Raw genomic sequence first — 18,949 nt, 5'->3', positions numbered from 1 at the left:
TACGGGAGGGATATGAGGTGTGCACAACTCCTCGGGATGGGAATAACATGGAGATGGAAGTCATTGTTTGGTGGTTCAGGCTGAATCGGGTGTGCGCCGGGAGTGGCCTGCCTGGTGGTGGCGGGCTATCTGTTTGCAAGACTCATTTCAGTGGCAGACCAGGGGACCTTCAGGGACCTAATTGCTGGCATCGGTTGCATTTCCATGTTAGGTGCTTGCTTGCATCTAGGCTGCCTGCACGGTGGGGGGCAACGTGTTGTCAAAGCGCGGGCAGGAAGGCACGAAGCCGCCTTGAAGGAAAGCGGGAAGTCGCAACTTGGGCTGCTGGGGCACGCCAAAAAAAAAAGGGCACTGATTGGATTTGGAAATGAAAACGGCTTGTTGTCGGTCGTGGCTTCCGGCGCCGAGAGTTGGGCTTAGATTTCCGGGAACTTACAGTGAACAAAGCGCCCATGAATTTAGAACCGGAATCGAGACCATTTCCCCTCCGCATCCAGGGTCTGGCCGGAGCTCGCGAGATAAAGAACCCACAGGCATGGCCCCGGGTCGATGGTCAATGGGCTCCGACGATTATCGGAGACGGGAAAAGCCACGTCATGGCCTTTGTTGTCGAACGATATTCATGGGCCGGGTGGCCGGCATTCTCCGTCATTAAACTAGGTAACTCACTAGTCTGCTAGTTAACTAAAATCTCAACTATCGCTGCCGTTCTCTCTGTCATCTATCAAAGACATTACTACGTTAAGTTAGCCTTGGAGGGCTTCCATGCACTGTGCTTGTTCGTCCCAATTCCACGGATTCCTCCGCCACAGTGCGAGTGTGCCTGCGGAGGGGCGAATGCCCATCACCGGGCGTGCTGGTGACTGTCTAGCTTCTTGGTATGCTCATCCATCAACCTCTTTGCCAGCGCCACAATGGGATTGTCCTTGTCGGCCTGCTCTAGCGCCGCCTGCTGCTGCTGCTCGTTCGGCTGCGTCTCGGCGAACAGATCCCGAACCTTGCCCGACCCCGTCGCGGTCTGCACCACGGCGAGCGTCGTGGCGAACTCGGTCCGCTCCGCCGCCCCGAGCTGGATCGCGTCGAGCATCAGCAGCGCAAAATTCTGGCAGTTGTTGCTGATGAGGTTGTAGGCGGCCTTCTTCTGCCGCATCGAGTAGATGACCATCTCGCCCGCCTGCCGCAGCGCCTCGTCGTTGAACCGCGTCTCGCCCACCCGGAACGTCCGCCACTGCTCGGCGTCCACCCGCCCGTTGACGTAGATGATGTCGAGGTTCTCGTCCATCCACAGCTCGTGGCAGTAGTCGCCCACCAGCACCGCCCAGTGCTGCGACGGGTCTGGGTACTTGTGCACGTTCTCCGTGATCCACGCCCCGAGCTTGGTCCGCTCAGCAAACCACTTGCCCGCCGTCCCGCCCACCGGATGCCACCCGATCTCGACCGTCCGGGGCCGCTGGTTGGTGCGGGGCTCCGCCGCCGGGACGATGTTGGGTTTGTGGCCCAGCCCGAGCGAGTGCTCGAGCACGATCCGGCCTTTGACGAGCTCGTCTTTCCCGTGCGCGAAGCCCGTTTTGCTGGCAGGGTGGTTAACAACTACTGCTATGATGTGGCCGCATCCACGCCAAGACATCCCGTCGGGAGGGGCGCGTTGGAGTTGTGTGTGGTTACATGTCGTTACTTACAAGAGCGACTTCATCCGCTTGCGCTTGGATTGCCCTCCCTTGTCGGAACCTGATTCTGAGCTGCCCATGTCGGCGTGGGTGTTCACTCGGGTTGTAGTGGTACGACGTTTTGTGCCTCAAACCAACAGAACTGAGTTTGATTCACGAATTCAAGACCAGTGGCTGCGCCAGAGCTGAGGATATCCCCAGATGGCAGCGCCAGCTTATGTCCCACATCCCCCACTCTCCCCCAACTCAGCCCCAGCATGGCTGTGCCGCTGCCGCTGCCGCTGCTGCTGCTGCTGCCGCCCTCTCGTCTCTTTCAGCACCTCAGGTTTCTTTATAGAGTCGCCAATAATAGAATGCCCACGGCTTGGATGGAATGCGACCTAAAAACTCTTCTGAAGCTGTACGAAGCGCCCTCGGCGCTACTCGGCGCATGACGAACAAACCCGCCCACTGAGAGCGCTGGCCGCTTTGTGTGTGCGACTAAGAACACAAAAGGTGGCCCGGGAATCCCGGCCGACCTTGTTTGAGATGTTGCAGCTGCGCTGCTGCTCAAGGCAAGGGAGTCACTGGGAGTCCACACCCAAAGAAACTCGATCGATTCCAGCGCCAGGGCGCTTAACGGGAAAAGGTTGACAGCCCCGGCTATGCCGGGAGAGGACCTGGGGGGAGGGGAGGGCGACGCGATCGGCACACCTCGGAGCTTCTTTCTCGATTCCTCCTGCACACCGATTTCGTGCCAAATCGCTAGCTCCCTTTCTGCGGCCCTTGGCACCAGGAATGAGGACACATCCTGCAACGCATGACGTTACTCGGTTTACAGTCAGATCCAGATTTGTAGACAGAGTAACTAGTAGGTAGTTACGTCTGTACATGTCATGTCGGTGATTTCTGCAAGAGACAAATGATGGAAAGCTATTCGTAGCCTTCCCGCCAAGGTGTTTTAATACTGCGCAGAAGCTCCCTAGAATCCCACGGCCGTTCTTCGGCCAGCAGCCAACCGGGTGTTTGCAGCCGTGCACGGCAGACACTGAGACGGGCCCCTGGGCCGGGTTGGATTTTGCGGAATGGTGGCTGGCTGGGCGTGACTGACGGCGTGTGATTGAACCAAACTCTGTGTCCATGTGCCCGGCTTGACCCAACCGAGAGTCGGGGGCGTGGCAGGGGTGGGGGGATTGTGTGTGTCGGATCGCTAACGAGTCCTGGACTGGGTGGCCATTGTCAGCTTTTGTCTTCGCTGTACACATCTCACCGAAATGATTTCCTCTTTTTTCGCCTTTGGTAAACTTTCAACAATCAAACGGGATTTCGAAGACAAAGCTCAATCGCAAAAGCGATCGATCTCGTCGCCAAGGGGGTTTGCGGCGGGGCGATTGAAACGGCCCAGCGTCTTTGATTTCTCCATGGTCGGGGATCCATGGTTCGCGCAAACCGTTTAGGGCATGGTCTGGCCTGTGGCCTGGAGTCTGGCGGCAGAACCTGAACCCTGGATCAGAAATATGGGGTCCTGCCTCAACTGACCAACAGGAAGCTCATCTGCAGGACCCCGAGTGGCGGAGAAAACGGCATTAGTCCCGGAAAGGAAGCCTATCCCCAAGCGTGCGGTGCGGTGCTGCACTGTGCTGCTCCACGGCCTGGGTCCCCTTCCCGCTGGGCCGGGAATCCGTCTCAACCACTCACTGGTCCAGCCGCCCACCCACCGGGTTTTGTTGGGCCACCGAGACGAGATGACCGAATCGACCCGATTCTTGCCATTCCATCTCACACAGTGTTAAATCTGTCTACCGTAGACGGTGCCCCGCAACCAGCAGGCGGAATGATCACCGCGACTGGGGGGGGTCGACCGACCTCCACTGCAAGATGCACCTGCCCTGCCCTGCACCCGCTGTGCTGTGACATTGCGCCCGCCCTCATTTCCATCCCCTGCCTTTCTTTGCACATCCCAGCCAGGGCCGGGTTTGTTCTTTTCTCTCTCACCCCGTCTCCTGCATCCTGCGTGCCGAACTTTCGACACCCCTTCCCTTCTTTCTTCGGCCTCCACATCGCGAAAGAAACGCGGCGCGACTTTCTCGACAAGTTGCGAAGAGGATACGAATAGTTGCAGAGGTCGACGGCGAACTGTACCGGACGATCGGACAGCGGCAGGAAATCCATAACCGGTCCACTGGCTGAGACGAACCACGCAACGCTGCCACAACCTGCCACCCACCCAATAACAGCCCGTCGGGTCCGACCGTGCTTTTCAGCTTTCCCGTCACTCTGGTTTCTGGAACCGCTGGGTCCTCCCTCCTCTCCACACTCGCCCCTCTCCATCAACCAACCTTCATCCGATCGTCATACAAACGATTGATCAGTTGTCGTCTTGTCTCTTCCAACTCCGGCTTGATTAAACCGTATTGACACGCGGTCCCCGACAATTATCGATTTTTGCGACCTTGTCAGAATCGCCAAGCGAATCACGCACCCGACAGCGTGTAATCGGGACGTTGCACGACTGAGACGTATTTCGCTACTTGCATTGTGGTACTCGGGACTTTGGGGCTGCCGATTGTGAATTGTTTGTTCGGCCTTCCGAAGTCGCCTGCGCTGTGACGGGCGAACTCCCTGCATCACGGTGTAAGTGCTGCGCGCATATCTTGTCATTTTTCACGCTCTTGCTCCTTTTGGACGACACGATTAAGCCGTGCACTGCCCACGTGTTGAGATGCAGCATCGCTGACACTGAATTTAGTATCTGATCAAGATCGGGTAATCCCGTGTGGTTTGGTTTTAAATCGGGATCACATACTCACCAAGATGGGCGCACCGATACTGGCTTCGGCCGCTCACGCCGTTCCGGCGCTCGAAACTGGCGGCCACGTCATGGATGCTTCCATCACCTCCAGAGAGACCAAGGGCGGCCGCAGGCTATGGTACCGCATGAGGGTCATCCAGCAACCGGAGCGCGCGAGAGCCTGCGGTTCTGGTCCGAAGTGTAAGTGAACCCGATATTCGTCTCAAGCGATGCGAGATCTGACGGCGTGTATGCAGCATCGGCCGACCGTCGCCCTGTTGACCCGCCTCCCGTTGTGGAGCTGCGTATCTATGAAGGGCAGACCTGGGACCAGGCGCAGGAGAAGGACATCACTTTCGTCTACAACGCCAACTTCTTCCTCTTCGCTACGCTCGAGCATGCTCGCATCATGGCCCACGCCCGCGGGTCGGCGTCTTCTGCTAACACGCCGCCTGTGCTTACCGGCATGCCCGTTTCCGGCATGGCGTATCTGGACCGGCCGGAAGAGGCTGGCTATTTCCTCTTCCCGGATCTCTCGGTAAGGCACGAGGGCCGGTACAAGCTGACCTTCAACCTGTACGAGGAGACCAAGGAGGACAAGGACAAGGATAAGGAGCGCGATGTCGAAAGCCAGCCGCCTCTCACCGGCCTCAGCCCCGCCACGGGAGGCTCGTTCGATTTCCGCATGGAGGTCAAGTCGCAGGACTTCATCGTTTACAGCGCCAAGAAGTTCCCGGGTCTGGCCGAGAGCACCGCGCTCAGCCGTGTGGTGGCCGAGCAGGGATGCCGCGTCCGTATCCGCCGTGACGTGAGGATGAGACGCCGCGATGGAAAGGGTGCTGGAGACTACGACAACGCCGAGGAGGAGTACAACCGCAGGAGGAGAACGGCGACGCCGGATAACCGCAACAACGACTTTGCTGCCCGGGCGCGGTCGATGAGCGGTAGCACGGAGCGCACGCCGTATTCAGCTGACCCACAGCGCCGGCCGTCCATGGCGGATTATCCGTCGCAGTATGCGCAGAACCCGCCCGCCGGTGGCCATCTGCAGTTCCTTGGTGGGAACGCTAGCTCGCAGTACCCTGCTGCTCCACCACAGCCGTTTGCGCAGCCTCCGTCGGTCCCCGCATCGCCCGTGTACCCGCCCACCCAGGCCGCTCCCTACCAGATGCAGGCCTCATATCCGCCTCCGCCCCCGCCCCCTGCGCCGAAGCCGCACAGCAGAGAGCGGACGCCTTCCCAGTCGGGGTACGCCCCGATCAACCCGGCTCCTCGCCGCGAGAGCATCCACCACGACTACCGCCCGTCTGGCCCCATCCAACTCCCGCCGCTGCCTCCTCCCCCCCCTTACTACCCGCCGACGCCGCAGCAGTCGCACATGCCACCCCCGCAGCCGCCGCAGGTCCTCCCGCCTCTCCAGATCGACAGCAACAGCAAGAACAACAACCGCCTCCCGATGCCGAGCCCGACGGCTCTGGCCAACAGCGCCCCGCGCCCTCTCGCCTCGCTCGCGCCGCTCGCGCCGCTTATGCAGAGCACCAGCAGCAGTACCGGAAAGGGCCCGGTTCACCCGGCGACCCTGCCGCCGCCGGCCGTGTACGCCGGGGCCAAGCGGGCGCACGACGAGTCGTTCTGGTCCGAGCCGGAGCACGGGCGATACCAGAACGGCACGCGGGACAAGGGGAGGTCGGAAGACATTATCACCGACCCTACGTCCATGCCGTTCAGACGTGCCGACGGAACCGAGGCGGATGGCATCAGGTTGCGGTACTAAGTGTATGGGAATTGCGAAAGGTTGCGTGCGTTGTTGGGGTTGGCTGTCGCGGGTTTTGGTGTTGGGGGAGTTTTCTCGTTCTCTTCGCTTCCTTGTCTTGTTCGTTTTTCCAAACGCCTATATGAGTCAACGATGGGTTGGCTTGCTGGCTTTGATTTCGTGGTGCATATTGCTGGCGCGCCCCATTCTGGGTACCGCACGAAGGAGGAGGATTTCAGGGATGGGGCCGCCTGCCTTTTCAACTTGGCTTTGGCATTGACACTGGCGCTTGTTTTGGGATAGGGTGATTCCCATGGCCGCACTCGACACACATTCACTGCAGATTTTCTTTTCTTTTTTTCCGTTGCGGATAGCTCGCTCGATACACGACGGACGTCGCTCTTGTTTTTTGTTCTATTTTGTTTTTCCCAATCCATATACATTATACAGCATGGACAAGCTCCGTGGAGCTCGGAATACTTTGTACTTGGGGCAACTTCACAAGTGAGCTATCGCTGGCCGGATGAGGGAAGATTGATGGATCTATTGCGGGGCAAAGGAAGGAAAGGAACAACTGGGATTTGGGTTCTTCTATGTTGGAATAGGTCTGGTATGAATATTAGGTTTTCACATGCGTTTCCAGAACACACGGTGACTAGCCCGACATGTCCGACAATGATACTTTGTAATCTCGAGTCCGTCTCATGAAAACCTCGAACCCCTTCGCCATGGTTTAGAGCGGCGCAGTTGGTGGAGTCAATCCGACTTGGAGCTGCATGATTGGGCCGTCCTGTTCCTGGCTCCTGCGAGCGGGCCGTTGCGTGGGAAGAGGCGCTGGGGCATTGGAGGGTGGTTGCCCGGTCGGCCAGACGCAGGGTGTGGACGGGCCATCTTAAGAGGCGGCCAATGTCAATAACAGACGGGGTGCCCACTGTCCACTGCGTCGCTGCCCCTTTCTCTTGCCCGTCTTGTGTTGTTTGTCTTGCGTCTGCACAACTTTGAAACGAGTGCATTGATTGCCTTGCACTGCGTTGGTTTTTAGTGCATTTTTCCTTTGGGAAGGGGACGATTTGCACTGGTTTTTGTCTGGGCGTTTCGTTGTCATTCGGTTGCTGGGTGGGTGCTGGCTGACCAGGGAAAGTAAACAAAACATTCCTGGCTCTCGCGCCCAGTCGCCAACCGCAACCGCATCCGCCATTTACAACCAACAAGCCACCGACCGACCACATCGTCGCGCCACCGCCGGTAGCACGGCGCGCAAATCTGGCAGACTGCGGTATTGAAAGCTGCAATCGCAACACAACCTAAATCAATATACACAAAACAACCAGAAGGAAACAAACCACGACATCATCGTTTACATGCCATCCACCGAACCCAACACCACCACCAAAACCAGCCACTCACCATGGCCTCCTCACCAGCCTCAACCTCCTTCCGCACCCGCCTCCAACAACAACAACAACACCAGCAAAACCCTCACCACAACCACCACCACCACCCCACAAAACACACCTCCCTCCCCCCCCTCCAAATCCAAACCCACAACATCCCCCCTCTAGAAGACACACCCACTACCACCAGCGCCAGCCCATGGCCCACCCACCACCGCCACAGCGCCGCCCTCACCAGCGCCGCCATGACCCTCAGCGCGGGCGCCGTCTCCCCCTCCTCCGACCGTCTGCGTCTGCGCCACGCCCAGCAGCGCCATTCGCTGCTTAGCCAACACCCTGTTAGTGCACACCCATCGAGTGCGAGTGGGGGGGGCAGTGCGGGTGGGGGTGCGGGTGGGCATGCGTATTCGTACTCGGCGGGGAGCGCGGTGGGCGGGGCAGGGGGTGGTGGTGGTGGTGGGCGCCCGCCGCTGTCGCCGAGGGGGTATTCGGCGGCGGTGACGACGGGGCTGAGTCGGTTTGTGGAGGGGTCGATGAATGATCGGGTGTCGGCGGCGCCGCCGAGGGGGTTTTTGGAGAGGGAGGGGGAGGGGGAGGATGAGGTAGAAGATGAGGATTTGAGGGGGGAGGGGAGTGGAAGTGGGGATGGGGGGAACGAGAGGGGGAGTGGGGGGGAGAGTGAGGGGAATATTGTAAGGGGGGAGGGGGAGGGGAGCAGAATGGATGGTGGGGTGAGGACGGTGGCGGGCGTCATGAGGGTGGAGAAGCCTTCGTTGAGGCTTGTTGATAGCGGTGGAAGTGGCGAGGGGGGGGATTGGGAGGATGAGGATGCTCCTGGGTTTGAGTGGGGGTATAGGAGCCGTGGTGTTGATGGGCATCGTGCAAGGGGCGGGGGGTTTGCTACGGCCGGGAGAGGAGGTGGCGGCGTCGGCACTTCCTCGAGCAGATATGCTCTGCGCAGACCCCGGAGTACCGCCGGTTGGGTACGCTCCTCGGCTGCTTCTATTGCTGCACCTACTACTTCTAGTGGTGCGAACGGCCAGCAGCAACAAAGGACTGGCGTGGTCAAGAAGACGAGCTTCCTCGCCCCGCTGTGGGATGGGGTTCGTGAGAAGCTGAACCTCAGCAAGTCGAAATCGTCGGGGAGTATCGGGAGGGTTGTCAACTCGGTTGTTGGTGGCGGTGGTGCGGACAAGAAGATCGACCGCGAGAAGGAAAAGGCCCGGCTTATGGGCATCGAGGAGAAGGAGAAGGTCGCTTCGCCGCCACCGCCGCCGGGGCCCGCGTACCCCAGCCGAGAGGAGGTTATGGAGAGTTACAAGAACCTCGTCGCGTCGGGCTTTTTTGAGGCGCATGCCATCCGGGGCGGCCGACACCCCTTACGGTCCGGCGGCGCTGCAGGCAAAGCCTTTGCTGAGAGCATGGTTATCCCGGAAACATCGCCAGCACCGAGCCGGAAATCCTTCTCGGAGCACATGGCTGAGGCTGGAGCCGCCGCCTCGTCGCCGGCCAGGTCCTTCGCCGACCACATGGCCGCGCAACAACCACCCGCCCCACCCCTCTCGTCGCCCACACGGAGAACCATGGCCCCTCCTGCACCCCCTCCTAGGGGCTCATCCCAAAAAAAGTCTGACCTCCTGTCCTCCCCACAGCGCGGCACCAAGCGGGGCGCGTCGATGGACCTTGCCACTGACGCTGAGGTGGTCACCCGCAAGCTCGTCAAGAAGCTGCGCCACTCAGCCTCGCGTCTGTCGGTGGAGTTGACGGGTGTTAGAGACAACTACTACTCCAACTATGGCACGCTCAAGGCCCGCCCGTCCACCTCGTGCGGTGCCCCCGGCCCGCTCTCCCCCACCTCCTCCGTCTTCAGCGGCATCACCTCCCCGCCGTCGACCAGGGTCTCTATGGACAGCATCAGGTCACCCAGGTACGGCAAACTAACCAAGCCCAAAGACGGCCGCCGCCGGCGCATCCTAGGCCTCAGCCGCCGCAACCGCTCCCCAGTACGAGCGTCAGCGCCAGTAACCACTGCCCCCACCGCAGCGGACCCGGACGCCATGATGATCGACGAGCCGGAGCAGGCCGCCGCCACACAGGCCCAGCCCGCTGCCGTTGCCGCCATCGCCACTATGGCCAGCCCCAAACCTCACAGAAACATCACCCCGCCGCCCGCTTCCTTCCGCACCAACCACCCGCGCAGCCTGCGCAGCAGCGACACCTCCGGCAGCAGCGCCATAACCGCGCAGCACGAGCCGCTGAGCGTGGTGCCCGACCCAAACCAGGGCATCCCCTTCGTGCCGCGCATCCCGCGCGAGTTCTGTGATGCCATGGCCGCTCTGGTGCCGCCGGCTGCGGCTGCGGCTGCGGCTGCGGCGAGCGGTGCGGTGGTGGTGGTCGCGGGTGAGGGGAAGGAGGAGGCAGGGGAGGACGGGAAGGGCAAGCCGATGAACCGCGATTCGGGGCTTGGTGAGGATGTCGAGAATATTCCCGTTTGGGGGTAATCTTGGCTGGCTCCTCCCATGCCTTGGGCGGTTGGCTGTCTTGAGTTCTTCCATCCGTCGTTTCTTCTCCTCTCTTCTTCCTCTCTCCCTCTCTCGGCATCGGGCAACATTTACGAGCCGACAAAATTGTCTTTCCCACGGCCAGCCCGGTATCACTGGACGGTGTGGCTCGGCGGCGGCGGTGTTCTGTGTTTATTATATTCTCCTTTGTCATATTTTCCTTTTCTCTCTCTCACACAATCTAACCAACCAACCTATCTCCCTACCGGCCGGGCCAGGAACAGACAGACGGACGGACTAGGAGCACTTCCCTCGACCGGATCTCCTCAGCCCGCCTTTTGTTTTCCCTTCTAGGCCCGGTTTGATGATCGAACCTTTTTTGACGACTTGACGACGACGTTCCGGAACGAGGGCGCCTTTTATTTTTCGCGGAGATGGGAAAATACATACGGGGTGCAGGGCTTATGTTATGAGGCACAGTACAAACAAAGTTATGGGACTGGGCTGTATGTACAAGTTACTGTTTCTAGATGCACGACCTGTTTTCGGGGGCCGACAAGGCCTTGCTTTTTATGGTGCTGGAGCGCCCCTTGGAAGGGCTACCCCTAGGATAAGGGGGGGCCTTGGCCGTGTTGGGGCTGCAGACAGACAGATTGGTGTTTGAGGAGGGTGTTGTTGCTGCTTGGGGATGAGAGTGGCTTGTTGTGGTTCTTATTATATATATGTTGCCAAACAGTGGTGGCGAGAATAGCTGTCAATGATGATTATGACCTGTTTATAACAACATCTTGGGGACCAGAGCGGGGAGATGATTCCGAGTGTGACGCGAACGGGAGTCGGTTGTTGACATACAACGGTGGTTGGGGTGGCAGAGTCATGGTAGCAGTGCGTCTTTCGAAAGCTAGGGGGGCATTATTCCAAGAAGAAAACGACTTCTGTGATATCACATATCTAAGCTGGGAGATGACAATGAAAATTCCAAATAATAATAATAACAATAATAAATCAAAAAGCTCACCTACCGACCCCATCCGCCGGTCGGATGAGGGCTGCAGGCTACGAAAAACCCCGTTGGGTTTTTTCTTCGCGAGGGGGGAGTCGAACCCACGGCCTCTTTCGGTTGGCGTTCCAACCGGGTCCCCCCCAATGCCGTTGAGCCAACCGGTGTTGGTTCGAATTGGGGGGGGTCGGTGACAGTGTGGGATGGGAAACCTGTATGTATACCGTGGGCGGCTGGTTATGGGGTACGAGGAAGGAGCGCGGTCGGTGAGGATTGGGATGAAAGTGGAATTTAGTCTTGTTTGATTCGCCGTCAAGTCATTCATTACATTACCCAGCCCATCTCTATGTATGATATTGCCCGGGACCATCACATGCCCCAATGCCCCCCCTTTAACCCAATCTAGTCTATGTATGCATGTATGCTACCACGAGCGCGGCTGTCGAACAGCCACCTCAACCTATCTCAAACCCCAATAAATAAGAGTGAAGATGCAACCTTTCGTCTCATAACACCTGTATGTAAGTCACTTCACCATGCGGCTGGCTCATGCGCCAGCCCACCGCAAGACGAATTCGTAAACGCTCATGGTGACGATGGAGGCCGGTATGGAGCGCATCAGGTGCGGCGTCAGGCCGCCATACAAGGCCGACCAGCCCTCCTCGGCCCCGATCGAGCGTACGCAATGGACGAGGCCGGCGTACCTGGGCACGCCGTTCTCCATGGGCTGTCGTAGCCTTGTTGTTAGGACCTAAGTGACCGGACGGAGCTGGTTAGTTGCGAGTATGTGGTGGGAGTTGGGGTAGGAGCCGGCGTACCTCGTAGGGGTATGTGGCCAAGCTGGCAACCAGTTTGGCCGCCCCCGCGGCGCCGCTGCTGCTGAGCCAGTGCTTGACCTCGCCCCAGATGGTGGCATCCTGTGTCCCAGCCCCGCCCAGCGCTTCGTGGGAGAGCGACTTGAGCTTCTCGTAGGTAACGAGGTGCAGGACCGTCTCGGCCGTGCCTAGGTAACTCGCACAGAGGCCCCTGTATAACCCACGAACGCCCTCCTGCCGTAGGACCTGCCGCACGCAGTCCAGGCTGTCATTGTACATCCTCGCTGCCTCGCCGCCGGCCACCTGTGCCCGTGATGCGTCGAGCTGCAGCCTTGTCTTGATGAGCCAGATGGGGTTGGTGAGGGTGTTGGTTGTGATGCCCGCGGCGACGGCGGCCTGGGCGTGGACTATGGCGGCATCTTCTTGGCGGTTGAGCAGACGCGCCCCGAGCGTCTTGCAGTTCCCGTACACGTAAAACCTGATCGCGGTCGTGGAGACGACTCCCGAGAGACTGGGTCCGAGGCCGCGGAAGAAGGCGCGCCAGCCTTCGGTGCGGTGTATGGAGCCGAAGATTTGGGCTGTTTCTCGGATGTGCCGTAATGGTGCGCCGATGAGGCCGGTAGCGGCGGGTGTTGCTTGGGGATGGAAGGGGTGCGCCCCTCCCCCCGCGTGTAGCCGGTAAAGGTCGGATTGGAGCCTCGTTTTCAAGACGTCGAGCGGAGATGTTATTATCGAAGTGACCAAGCCTCCGCTCCTATGGAAAGGTCCTGGTGGATCAGATGATGCATGACTCGCTTGGGAGGGGGAGGGGGCGTTGGGTGCTGAGGAGAGAGGGGTTTGGGCAGGGACGACTCACGCTCCAGCAATCAAGTGCACCAAAGGTTGTACGGTTTTCTGTTGTGCCGATTCTCGTCTAGGGGTGTTTGGCGACACCGCCTTGACTCTAGATTGTGCCGTAACATCCATTTTCCATTTTGCCGACTTGAGGTTTTTGGGGGGGCTGGTTGAAGTTCAGTCGAAGCAGTTCAGAGTTTCTGTGGCTTGCTTTTACTGGGATGGGCCGAGAACGCAGGCGGTTGTTTTCTAAGCATTTGAACTTACGAATAAACTAGTCGACAGTACCTAATTCAACTTAGCATTTTACTTGAAAATAAAATAAAACGCTAATTATACCAATCTGCCCGGCCTACTCAGGCACAAGCTACTTATACTAAGTGTGATGGCACTTGACCTCTATCGCGTTCAAGATACTTGTACATTCTGAGCGCTTGTTGCTCTGTTTATCCCCGGCCGCAATGGCTCAGCATGCAGGCATGTCACCATCGCAGATCGCCCTCGGTTCGCCTTGCCGATTGCGTAGCTCAGCTTGGCGTCTTCTGGCTCGGTTCCACTAGCTATATTTATTTTTACAACCACTCGGTAAGTCCATTGTTATCGTTGAACCCAGGTCAACTTGCACAGTAGCACAGTATATGCAAAAGCATCACTACCATATCCTAGCCCCTATCTACGTAGCAAACATGGAAGCCGTCCTTACAACAAGTACGCCACATAGCCTTCAAGCATCTGTCTCCGAACGCGTGCCCGGCCCCCCGCGGCTACGAAGTCATCCCTGGTAGGATAGCCCAGCTTGTTCCGCACGCACGTCCTCCTCCTCGCGTCGCCGGCGTCCGGGCCCAGTTCTTTGCGTTCCCACAAGTCGCGGTAAATACCAGTCGTGTAGATCGGCTCCTCTGGATCTACACGAACACGGTTGCTGTCGCCACCTAGGATGGGAAACGGGCTTTCCGACGGGGGTTCGTCGGCCAGCATAAAGTCGAGGAAAGCCTGCCGCTGCTCGGGCAGCAGCTGATATATGCGATAGGTAAATTTGTACCGGTCCGAGTGGAAGTATATGGCGCCTGGGTCGGCGTCCGGGGTGATTGCTGGGTCTCGCCGGTCGAAGAGCACAACACCGCCGAGGATGCGCGCTTCGGCCCAATAGCCTACCATATCGGCGACACGCCTGGGATACTGATCGTGATCGACATACCACCTGTGATAGAAGAGGGATGGGGGCGGTCCCTCGGGGTGCCACGTCCAGTATAAGGAATCCGACTCAGGCGGGGCCCATTCGGTGATACCGTCGTCCTTGTGCACGCTGGTGTCACGCTCGACAAGGAGGGCGGCGATTTGGTGGACGGCAACGGCAACCAGTTCGATCAAGCACGTCTGGAACCCCATCGACCCCGGAGCACAGGCGCGGTAATCGTGGAGTAGCTGTTGTTGCGTTCGTACCCGTCAGGTATGAGCCGTGGGGGAGGGGAGGGGGGGCTAAATGTTAAAACGCACCTCCGGATCAAAGGACAACATCTCCAACCGGAAGCCATTACAAAACTCCCGCGCCTTGTCCAACATGCCCGGGCACAACTGATCATGGGCGTGGTCGATGGGGTGGGCGCCATAAGGTTCGATTATAGCTTCGTAAGCGACATCGCCGGTAGGAAGGCCGTCGATGATCTGTGCGTAGGTGACTTCTGCAAGCTCTGTGGAGAGGATCCTGTCGATGGCGCGGACGAGGAGCTGGCGGTGCTCCCCGCCAAAGTCCACAGTGGAGAGCTGGCTGGATGCTACGGTCTCGATCATGCTGTCAACGGGGGGTTCGGTGGCGAGTAAGAGGAGGGTGATGAGGTAAGAAGAGGGGGAGGGAGAGGAGGGAGAGGAGGAGGAAGAGGGGAGACGGTTGTCCGGTGCGCGGATGGCAATATATAGGGCACAAGGCAACCAGGACAGGCATATGGCCCGTTGGCTGCGCGCTATGTCACATGCCCCCCCCCCCCCCCCCACCGTCACCAACAGCTCTCCCACCCAACCAATCAAATGCATACGCACCATACCATAAGTATCTCTGTGAGGAAAGGCGTTGGGCCGAGGTTGGATCGTCCCCTAGGTTAGAGAGTAGGTGTTGTTGATGCTTTCCGTCCCCTGGAGGGAAGTCGTTCCCACGTCTGAAACCACGAGAGATACCACACCAACCCTCTCCTGCCAACCCCCTCATGTCTCCATTACCCACCTCACCAGATAGAAGGAAACCCTGAGCTCAACGCAACCAAGTCTGTTCATACAACCAGTGATGCTATCGCCAACAATGACACTCTGCTATGCTGATGTGTAGGACTACTCGTATAACCATGAACCGAAAGCCATGCGACCCCTGACAACTGATACCCTGAGAGAAAGAAGAGACACCGTTTGCCCGTGACCTACACCCCTAGGTATAGCCCCACGAGCATATCCAACTCCACCCGTGCCATACTACAGACTATCCAATTCACCATAGCGCCAGACCAACCCCCTTCTGGGAACACTCAACCTCCCGCCCCTTCATATGCGCAACTCTCCCATCTCCGCAACCACACTTGCCTTCGCGCCCATCCCAGCCCCACCCTCACCAAACCCTTCGTCGGCGAAAGCCTTCCGGTACTGTCACAAACAAACAGGTCAGCACGTTGCACATCCCCCATCTCATACCCCAAGAACAGTCAGACACACAAGATGGGGAGGGGGGATACTCACAGCAAACACAAAATTCACCACCAACGCCACCGCCAACGCCACACTCACCACCAACGGCCCCAGCAAGAAATCAAAGTCCTTCCCACTGCGCTGAACAATCATCTCCCTGCGCCGCACCACCACCCAATAGCTCCACGCACCCGCAAACACCGCCACCCCCACAAAAACCACCCCCATCACCTGAGCCAGCCCATTCCCGCTACCACCACCCGCCGAGTACAGGCTAACAGCAAGGCCACCAAGCAGCACGCAGATGTGCTGCCACTTGAGGAAGGTGCGCTCATTGGCAAGCCAGACCTTGGGCTCGATCTGCAGCGGGCCCGCGTTCTTGATCCACTCGGTCGGCTCGACGACGCCCGGGGGAAGGGTGGCGGCGCTGCCCTGGCGCTGGCGGGCCTCGCGGGCTTGTTTGGCGCGGGAGTACTTGGAGAGCGAGAAGCCCGGGAAGACGGAGGAGAGCGTGCCGTAGTTGAGGCCCGATCGCCCGGGCTGGGACTCAGGTGGTTGTTGGTCTTCGGTTTGGGGTTGGTTGCCGTGGTTGGGCGTGCTCGGCTCGCCGGCTTCGTCGGCTTGCGCGGCGCTGCCCCGGGAGAAGCGGGCTGATTTGGGGGTTTGGGCGGGGGTTTCGGCTGCGAGCCGGTCGGCGAGGTAGGATCGGGCGACGGGCGAGCTACGGGTGGGTTTGTAGGAGCCGAGCTTGGTGCCGAGGAAGCTGCCGACGACTTGTTCGTTTTCGGCGCGCTGGGCGCGGCGGGACTCTTCCGCTTCGAAGGCGACCTGCGGGTCTTTGCGAATATCGGTATCGAGGTCGGAGAGCCAGAAGGGAAGACTGTTGACGTAGTCCTCAAAGAGCGAAGCGGTGCCGTGGACGAACTTGGAGAAGCGTGGGCAGGGGTGGACAAGATGGGAGCCGGTCAGGTCTTGAATCCAGGCCGGGCGCTTGCCGCGGCTGTCTTCCCTCAACTTGATCTCAAGGACGGCGTAAGGGAAGCGGGATACCTCGCTCTGGTTGATGTTTTTGAAGGGGTACGTCATGTTGCTGTTATCAATGTCCGCGCGGTGCCATTCCTTAGGATCTCGGCACGGCCGGTCGCGGTCGAGTGTGTCTTCTCGTATGAAGGCAATGTCGGTGTCAATCGATATGCGCACGCGGTCGTCGCCCGGCTTCTGGAAGGCGTTTCGCTTGTAATTGGCCCTTACCATCGGCTCAAGCTTGTTCGCACGGGCAAACTCCTGGATGGCATCCGCTGTCGATTGGAACGCCTCGACGTCTTCCACCTTTTGGCCCTTCCTCTCCATCTTCTGCACCGACTTTTCCATCTTGTACTCGCCGTCCAAGAAAGGTTTGATGTACTTCTCCTTGATTACGAACTTGCGCTCCTCGCTGGTGCCGTTATCGTGCTGGATCTTCTGTTCGAAGGAGATGTCCGGGCGCGAGCTCAGCTGGCCGTACCAGCGTAGGCGCAGGGACGACGCCTCGGTCTTCCGCTCAACCTTGTTCAGGTAGAGGTCAAACTTGGGGTTGTCAAAGTAGACCGACGTGATAGTCGGGTCCTGTTGTCCGTCTACCTCCTTGGCGGACTGCTCGCTGTACACCAATGCTGGCAGCCGACGGAGGATGTACGTCTTGACCTCGAGCAGATTGTCCGGGTGCACCCAGAACTTGTGCGCCGTGTACTTCTCCCCGTTGTGCGTTTCGGGCTGGCTGTTGGGGTCGACGGGGTAGGCATCGCTCGCTCCAGGCTCCTCGAGCTGCTGGCGGATGGCGAAGTACATGAGGGACAGCTTGTTGAGCAATGGCCAGTAGGCTTGCTCCGAGTTGAAGGGCCGCTTAGCCAGGCTAACCATCATCATGGGGCGGATCTTGTAGCGGTCGCCGCGCTTCCGGTCATGTTTCTTAACAATCTTGAGGAAGCCCGTGTAGTTGAGGTTACTATACTTCTGCAACTCCTTGACCTCGTTCGTGATGGCGTCGAGCTCGGCCTCCAAGTCCTTGAGCTGCTGCGGGTCGGTATCCGACTTCGGCTTGCCCTCCTCGGCCGTGGGCAAATCCTTGAGCTTCTCGAAGGCGCTGTCGATGCGGCGACGCAGGCTCTCAACCTGTTCCGCCTGGAACTCGGCGACTTTGTCGAGCTGGACGTTGAAGATCTCTTCGCAAAAGCGGTTCTCGTCATCTTCGGTCCATGGCGTCTCCTCATCATCGGGCTCGTTCTCGCGCAGAAGGCTCTTGAGTTTCCCATAATCGATGTATTTGTCCTGCCATGGCGGGTAGACCGACAATCGGAGGGTCTTGCCGAAGCGCATCGTCGCGAAGCCTCTGGGCTGTCGGTGTGGGCGAAAAACGTGGATTGGCTGGCGGTGTGAATATTCAAAATAATGATAAACAATGAGATAAAATGCCCGCCTAAACCTGCGCAAAACCCGCCCTAATCGTACAATTGACAAGCCGGGTGTTGTCAATGTCAAGTTGTAGAAAAGCAGAAAACTGAAGAAGAGAGCAAACTAGCATTCTAACTCTCGTCATTGCCACCACCAACCTCCCCCCACACATGGCATGGCACGGATCTCGGAGCCCTGCCGAGTGCCCCACAGCAGTTGCTGCAGCACCCTGCAGAACCCGCAGCTGGAGACCTGGACACGACAACACAATTGCAACCTCTTCCAAGGGCTCAGGTTTGTCAAGAAAAGCGCATGGTTTGAACATTAAATCAGCATTGAAGCAAGCTTCGATAAAGAGCCGTGTGTCATATGGAGGTTATCTCTCTTGCATGTGCTCTCCTCATGCTGAATCAGTTCACTAAACAGAAGTACCACCCTCTGTAACGGTACCAATTGAGCTTGCCTGCCCGGTGCCAGAACACCGCTGCCATTGACCAATCGATGTCCCCACGTGCTCCGTAACAGGGCCCACACCAGCAACAAGCTTTCAGCTGTGGTGGGCACCCGGTCAGAAGGGCTAGACTCTGAAGTAAAAACAAGGGCGAGGTGGCCCAAAGCCTGAGCGAGCTCCCAAAGGTGCCTGGCCAACACTTGTTATCGAAGCGGGATACTCTGAGACGACGTTGGTGAACTTGCGTCTAGTCATGCAGCGGTGGTTTTCTATGTCAAACCACGAAGTCAAGATTGTTCATCTTGCCAAGTTTGACGGTACCAAAATCATCCTGCGTCCTGGAGCGACCACAACACGACACTCTCAACACCCAGGGCCTGTGCTTAGGAAAGGATGCTGAGGGGAAGACATTGCGAGGAGAAGCCGAGTATAAGAAACAGAAAATGAGAAATCGAATAAGAGAAATAAAATAAAGTAAAGTAAAGAAAGAACGAAAAAGAAAGAAAAAAGAGAAAGAAGAAGAAAAAAAGAACAAAGGAAGAAAACAGAAAAGAAGAAGAAAAGAACAAAAAAGAAGAAAAGAAGAAAGAAAAAAGAAAGAAAATAAATAAAAGAAGTAAAAGAAAAGATACTAAATAAATGAATATAGTTTGATGGTTTCCAC

The 18,949-nt window shown here is 58.2% G+C and overlaps 5 protein-coding genes across 5 annotated transcripts; 2 read left to right on the top strand and 3 right to left on the bottom strand.

Annotated features, from left to right (window-relative positions):
- Positions 1 to 561: 561 nt before the first annotated feature.
- On the bottom strand, positions 562 to 1,914 carry F5144DRAFT_581616 (uncharacterized protein). The gene is made up of 2 exons (XM_066789441.1): positions 1,680 to 1,914; positions 562 to 1,571 (listed from the first exon to the last, which is right to left on the bottom strand). Exons 1-2 carry the CDS (start codon positions 1,745 to 1,747, stop codon positions 845 to 847), a joined length of 795 nt encoding a protein of 264 aa, XP_066639572.1. The 5' UTR covers positions 1,748 to 1,914; the 3' UTR covers positions 562 to 844.
- On the bottom strand, positions 1,871 to 3,063 carry F5144DRAFT_581615 (uncharacterized protein). The gene has a single exon (XM_066789440.1). The coding sequence runs from the start codon at positions 2,909 to 2,911 to the stop codon at positions 2,231 to 2,233; it is 681 nt and encodes a 226-aa protein (XP_066639571.1). The 5' UTR covers positions 2,912 to 3,063; the 3' UTR covers positions 1,871 to 2,230.
- Positions 3,064 to 4,120: 1,057 nt separating this feature from the next.
- F5144DRAFT_342087 (velvet factor-domain-containing protein) lies at positions 4,121 to 6,357 on the top strand. The gene is made up of 3 exons (XM_066784238.1): positions 4,121 to 4,280; positions 4,396 to 4,638; positions 4,695 to 6,357. The coding sequence occupies exons 2-3, from the start codon at positions 4,461 to 4,463 to the stop codon at positions 6,209 to 6,211; spliced, it is 1,695 nt and encodes a 564-aa protein (XP_066639570.1). The 5' UTR covers positions 4,121 to 4,280; positions 4,396 to 4,460; the 3' UTR covers positions 6,212 to 6,357.
- A 754-nt stretch (positions 6,358 to 7,111) lies between these two features.
- F5144DRAFT_656552 (uncharacterized protein) lies at positions 7,112 to 10,320 on the top strand. Its single transcript, XM_066793163.1, has 2 exons — positions 7,112 to 8,068; positions 8,264 to 10,320. Exons 1-2 carry the CDS (start codon positions 7,599 to 7,601, stop codon positions 10,083 to 10,085), a joined length of 2,292 nt encoding a protein of 763 aa, XP_066639569.1. The 5' UTR covers positions 7,112 to 7,598; the 3' UTR covers positions 10,086 to 10,320.
- A 1,039-nt stretch (positions 10,321 to 11,359) lies between these two features.
- F5144DRAFT_622944 (VTC domain-containing protein) lies at positions 11,360 to 17,971 on the bottom strand. The gene is made up of 9 exons (XM_066792122.1): positions 15,753 to 17,971; positions 15,456 to 15,557; positions 14,232 to 14,423; positions 13,546 to 14,159; positions 13,221 to 13,290; positions 13,112 to 13,150; positions 12,757 to 12,836; positions 11,904 to 12,654; positions 11,360 to 11,836 (listed from the first exon to the last, which is right to left on the bottom strand). Exons 1-9 carry the CDS (start codon positions 17,757 to 17,759, stop codon positions 11,633 to 11,635), a joined length of 4,059 nt encoding a protein of 1,352 aa, XP_066639568.1. The 5' UTR covers positions 17,760 to 17,971; the 3' UTR covers positions 11,360 to 11,632.
- Positions 17,972 to 18,949: the final 978 nt, after the last annotated feature.

This window comes from Chaetomium tenue (assembly GCF_020726465.1).
Source record: "Chaetomium tenue strain MPI-SDFR-AT-0079 chromosome Unknown F5144scaffold_6, whole genome shotgun sequence".
NCBI classification, from domain to species: Eukaryota; Fungi; Ascomycota; class Sordariomycetes; order Sordariales; family Chaetomiaceae; genus Chaetomium; species Chaetomium tenue.
The sequence above is the reverse complement of the archived record's forward strand: the minus strand, read 5'-3'. Positions and strand labels throughout refer to the sequence as shown.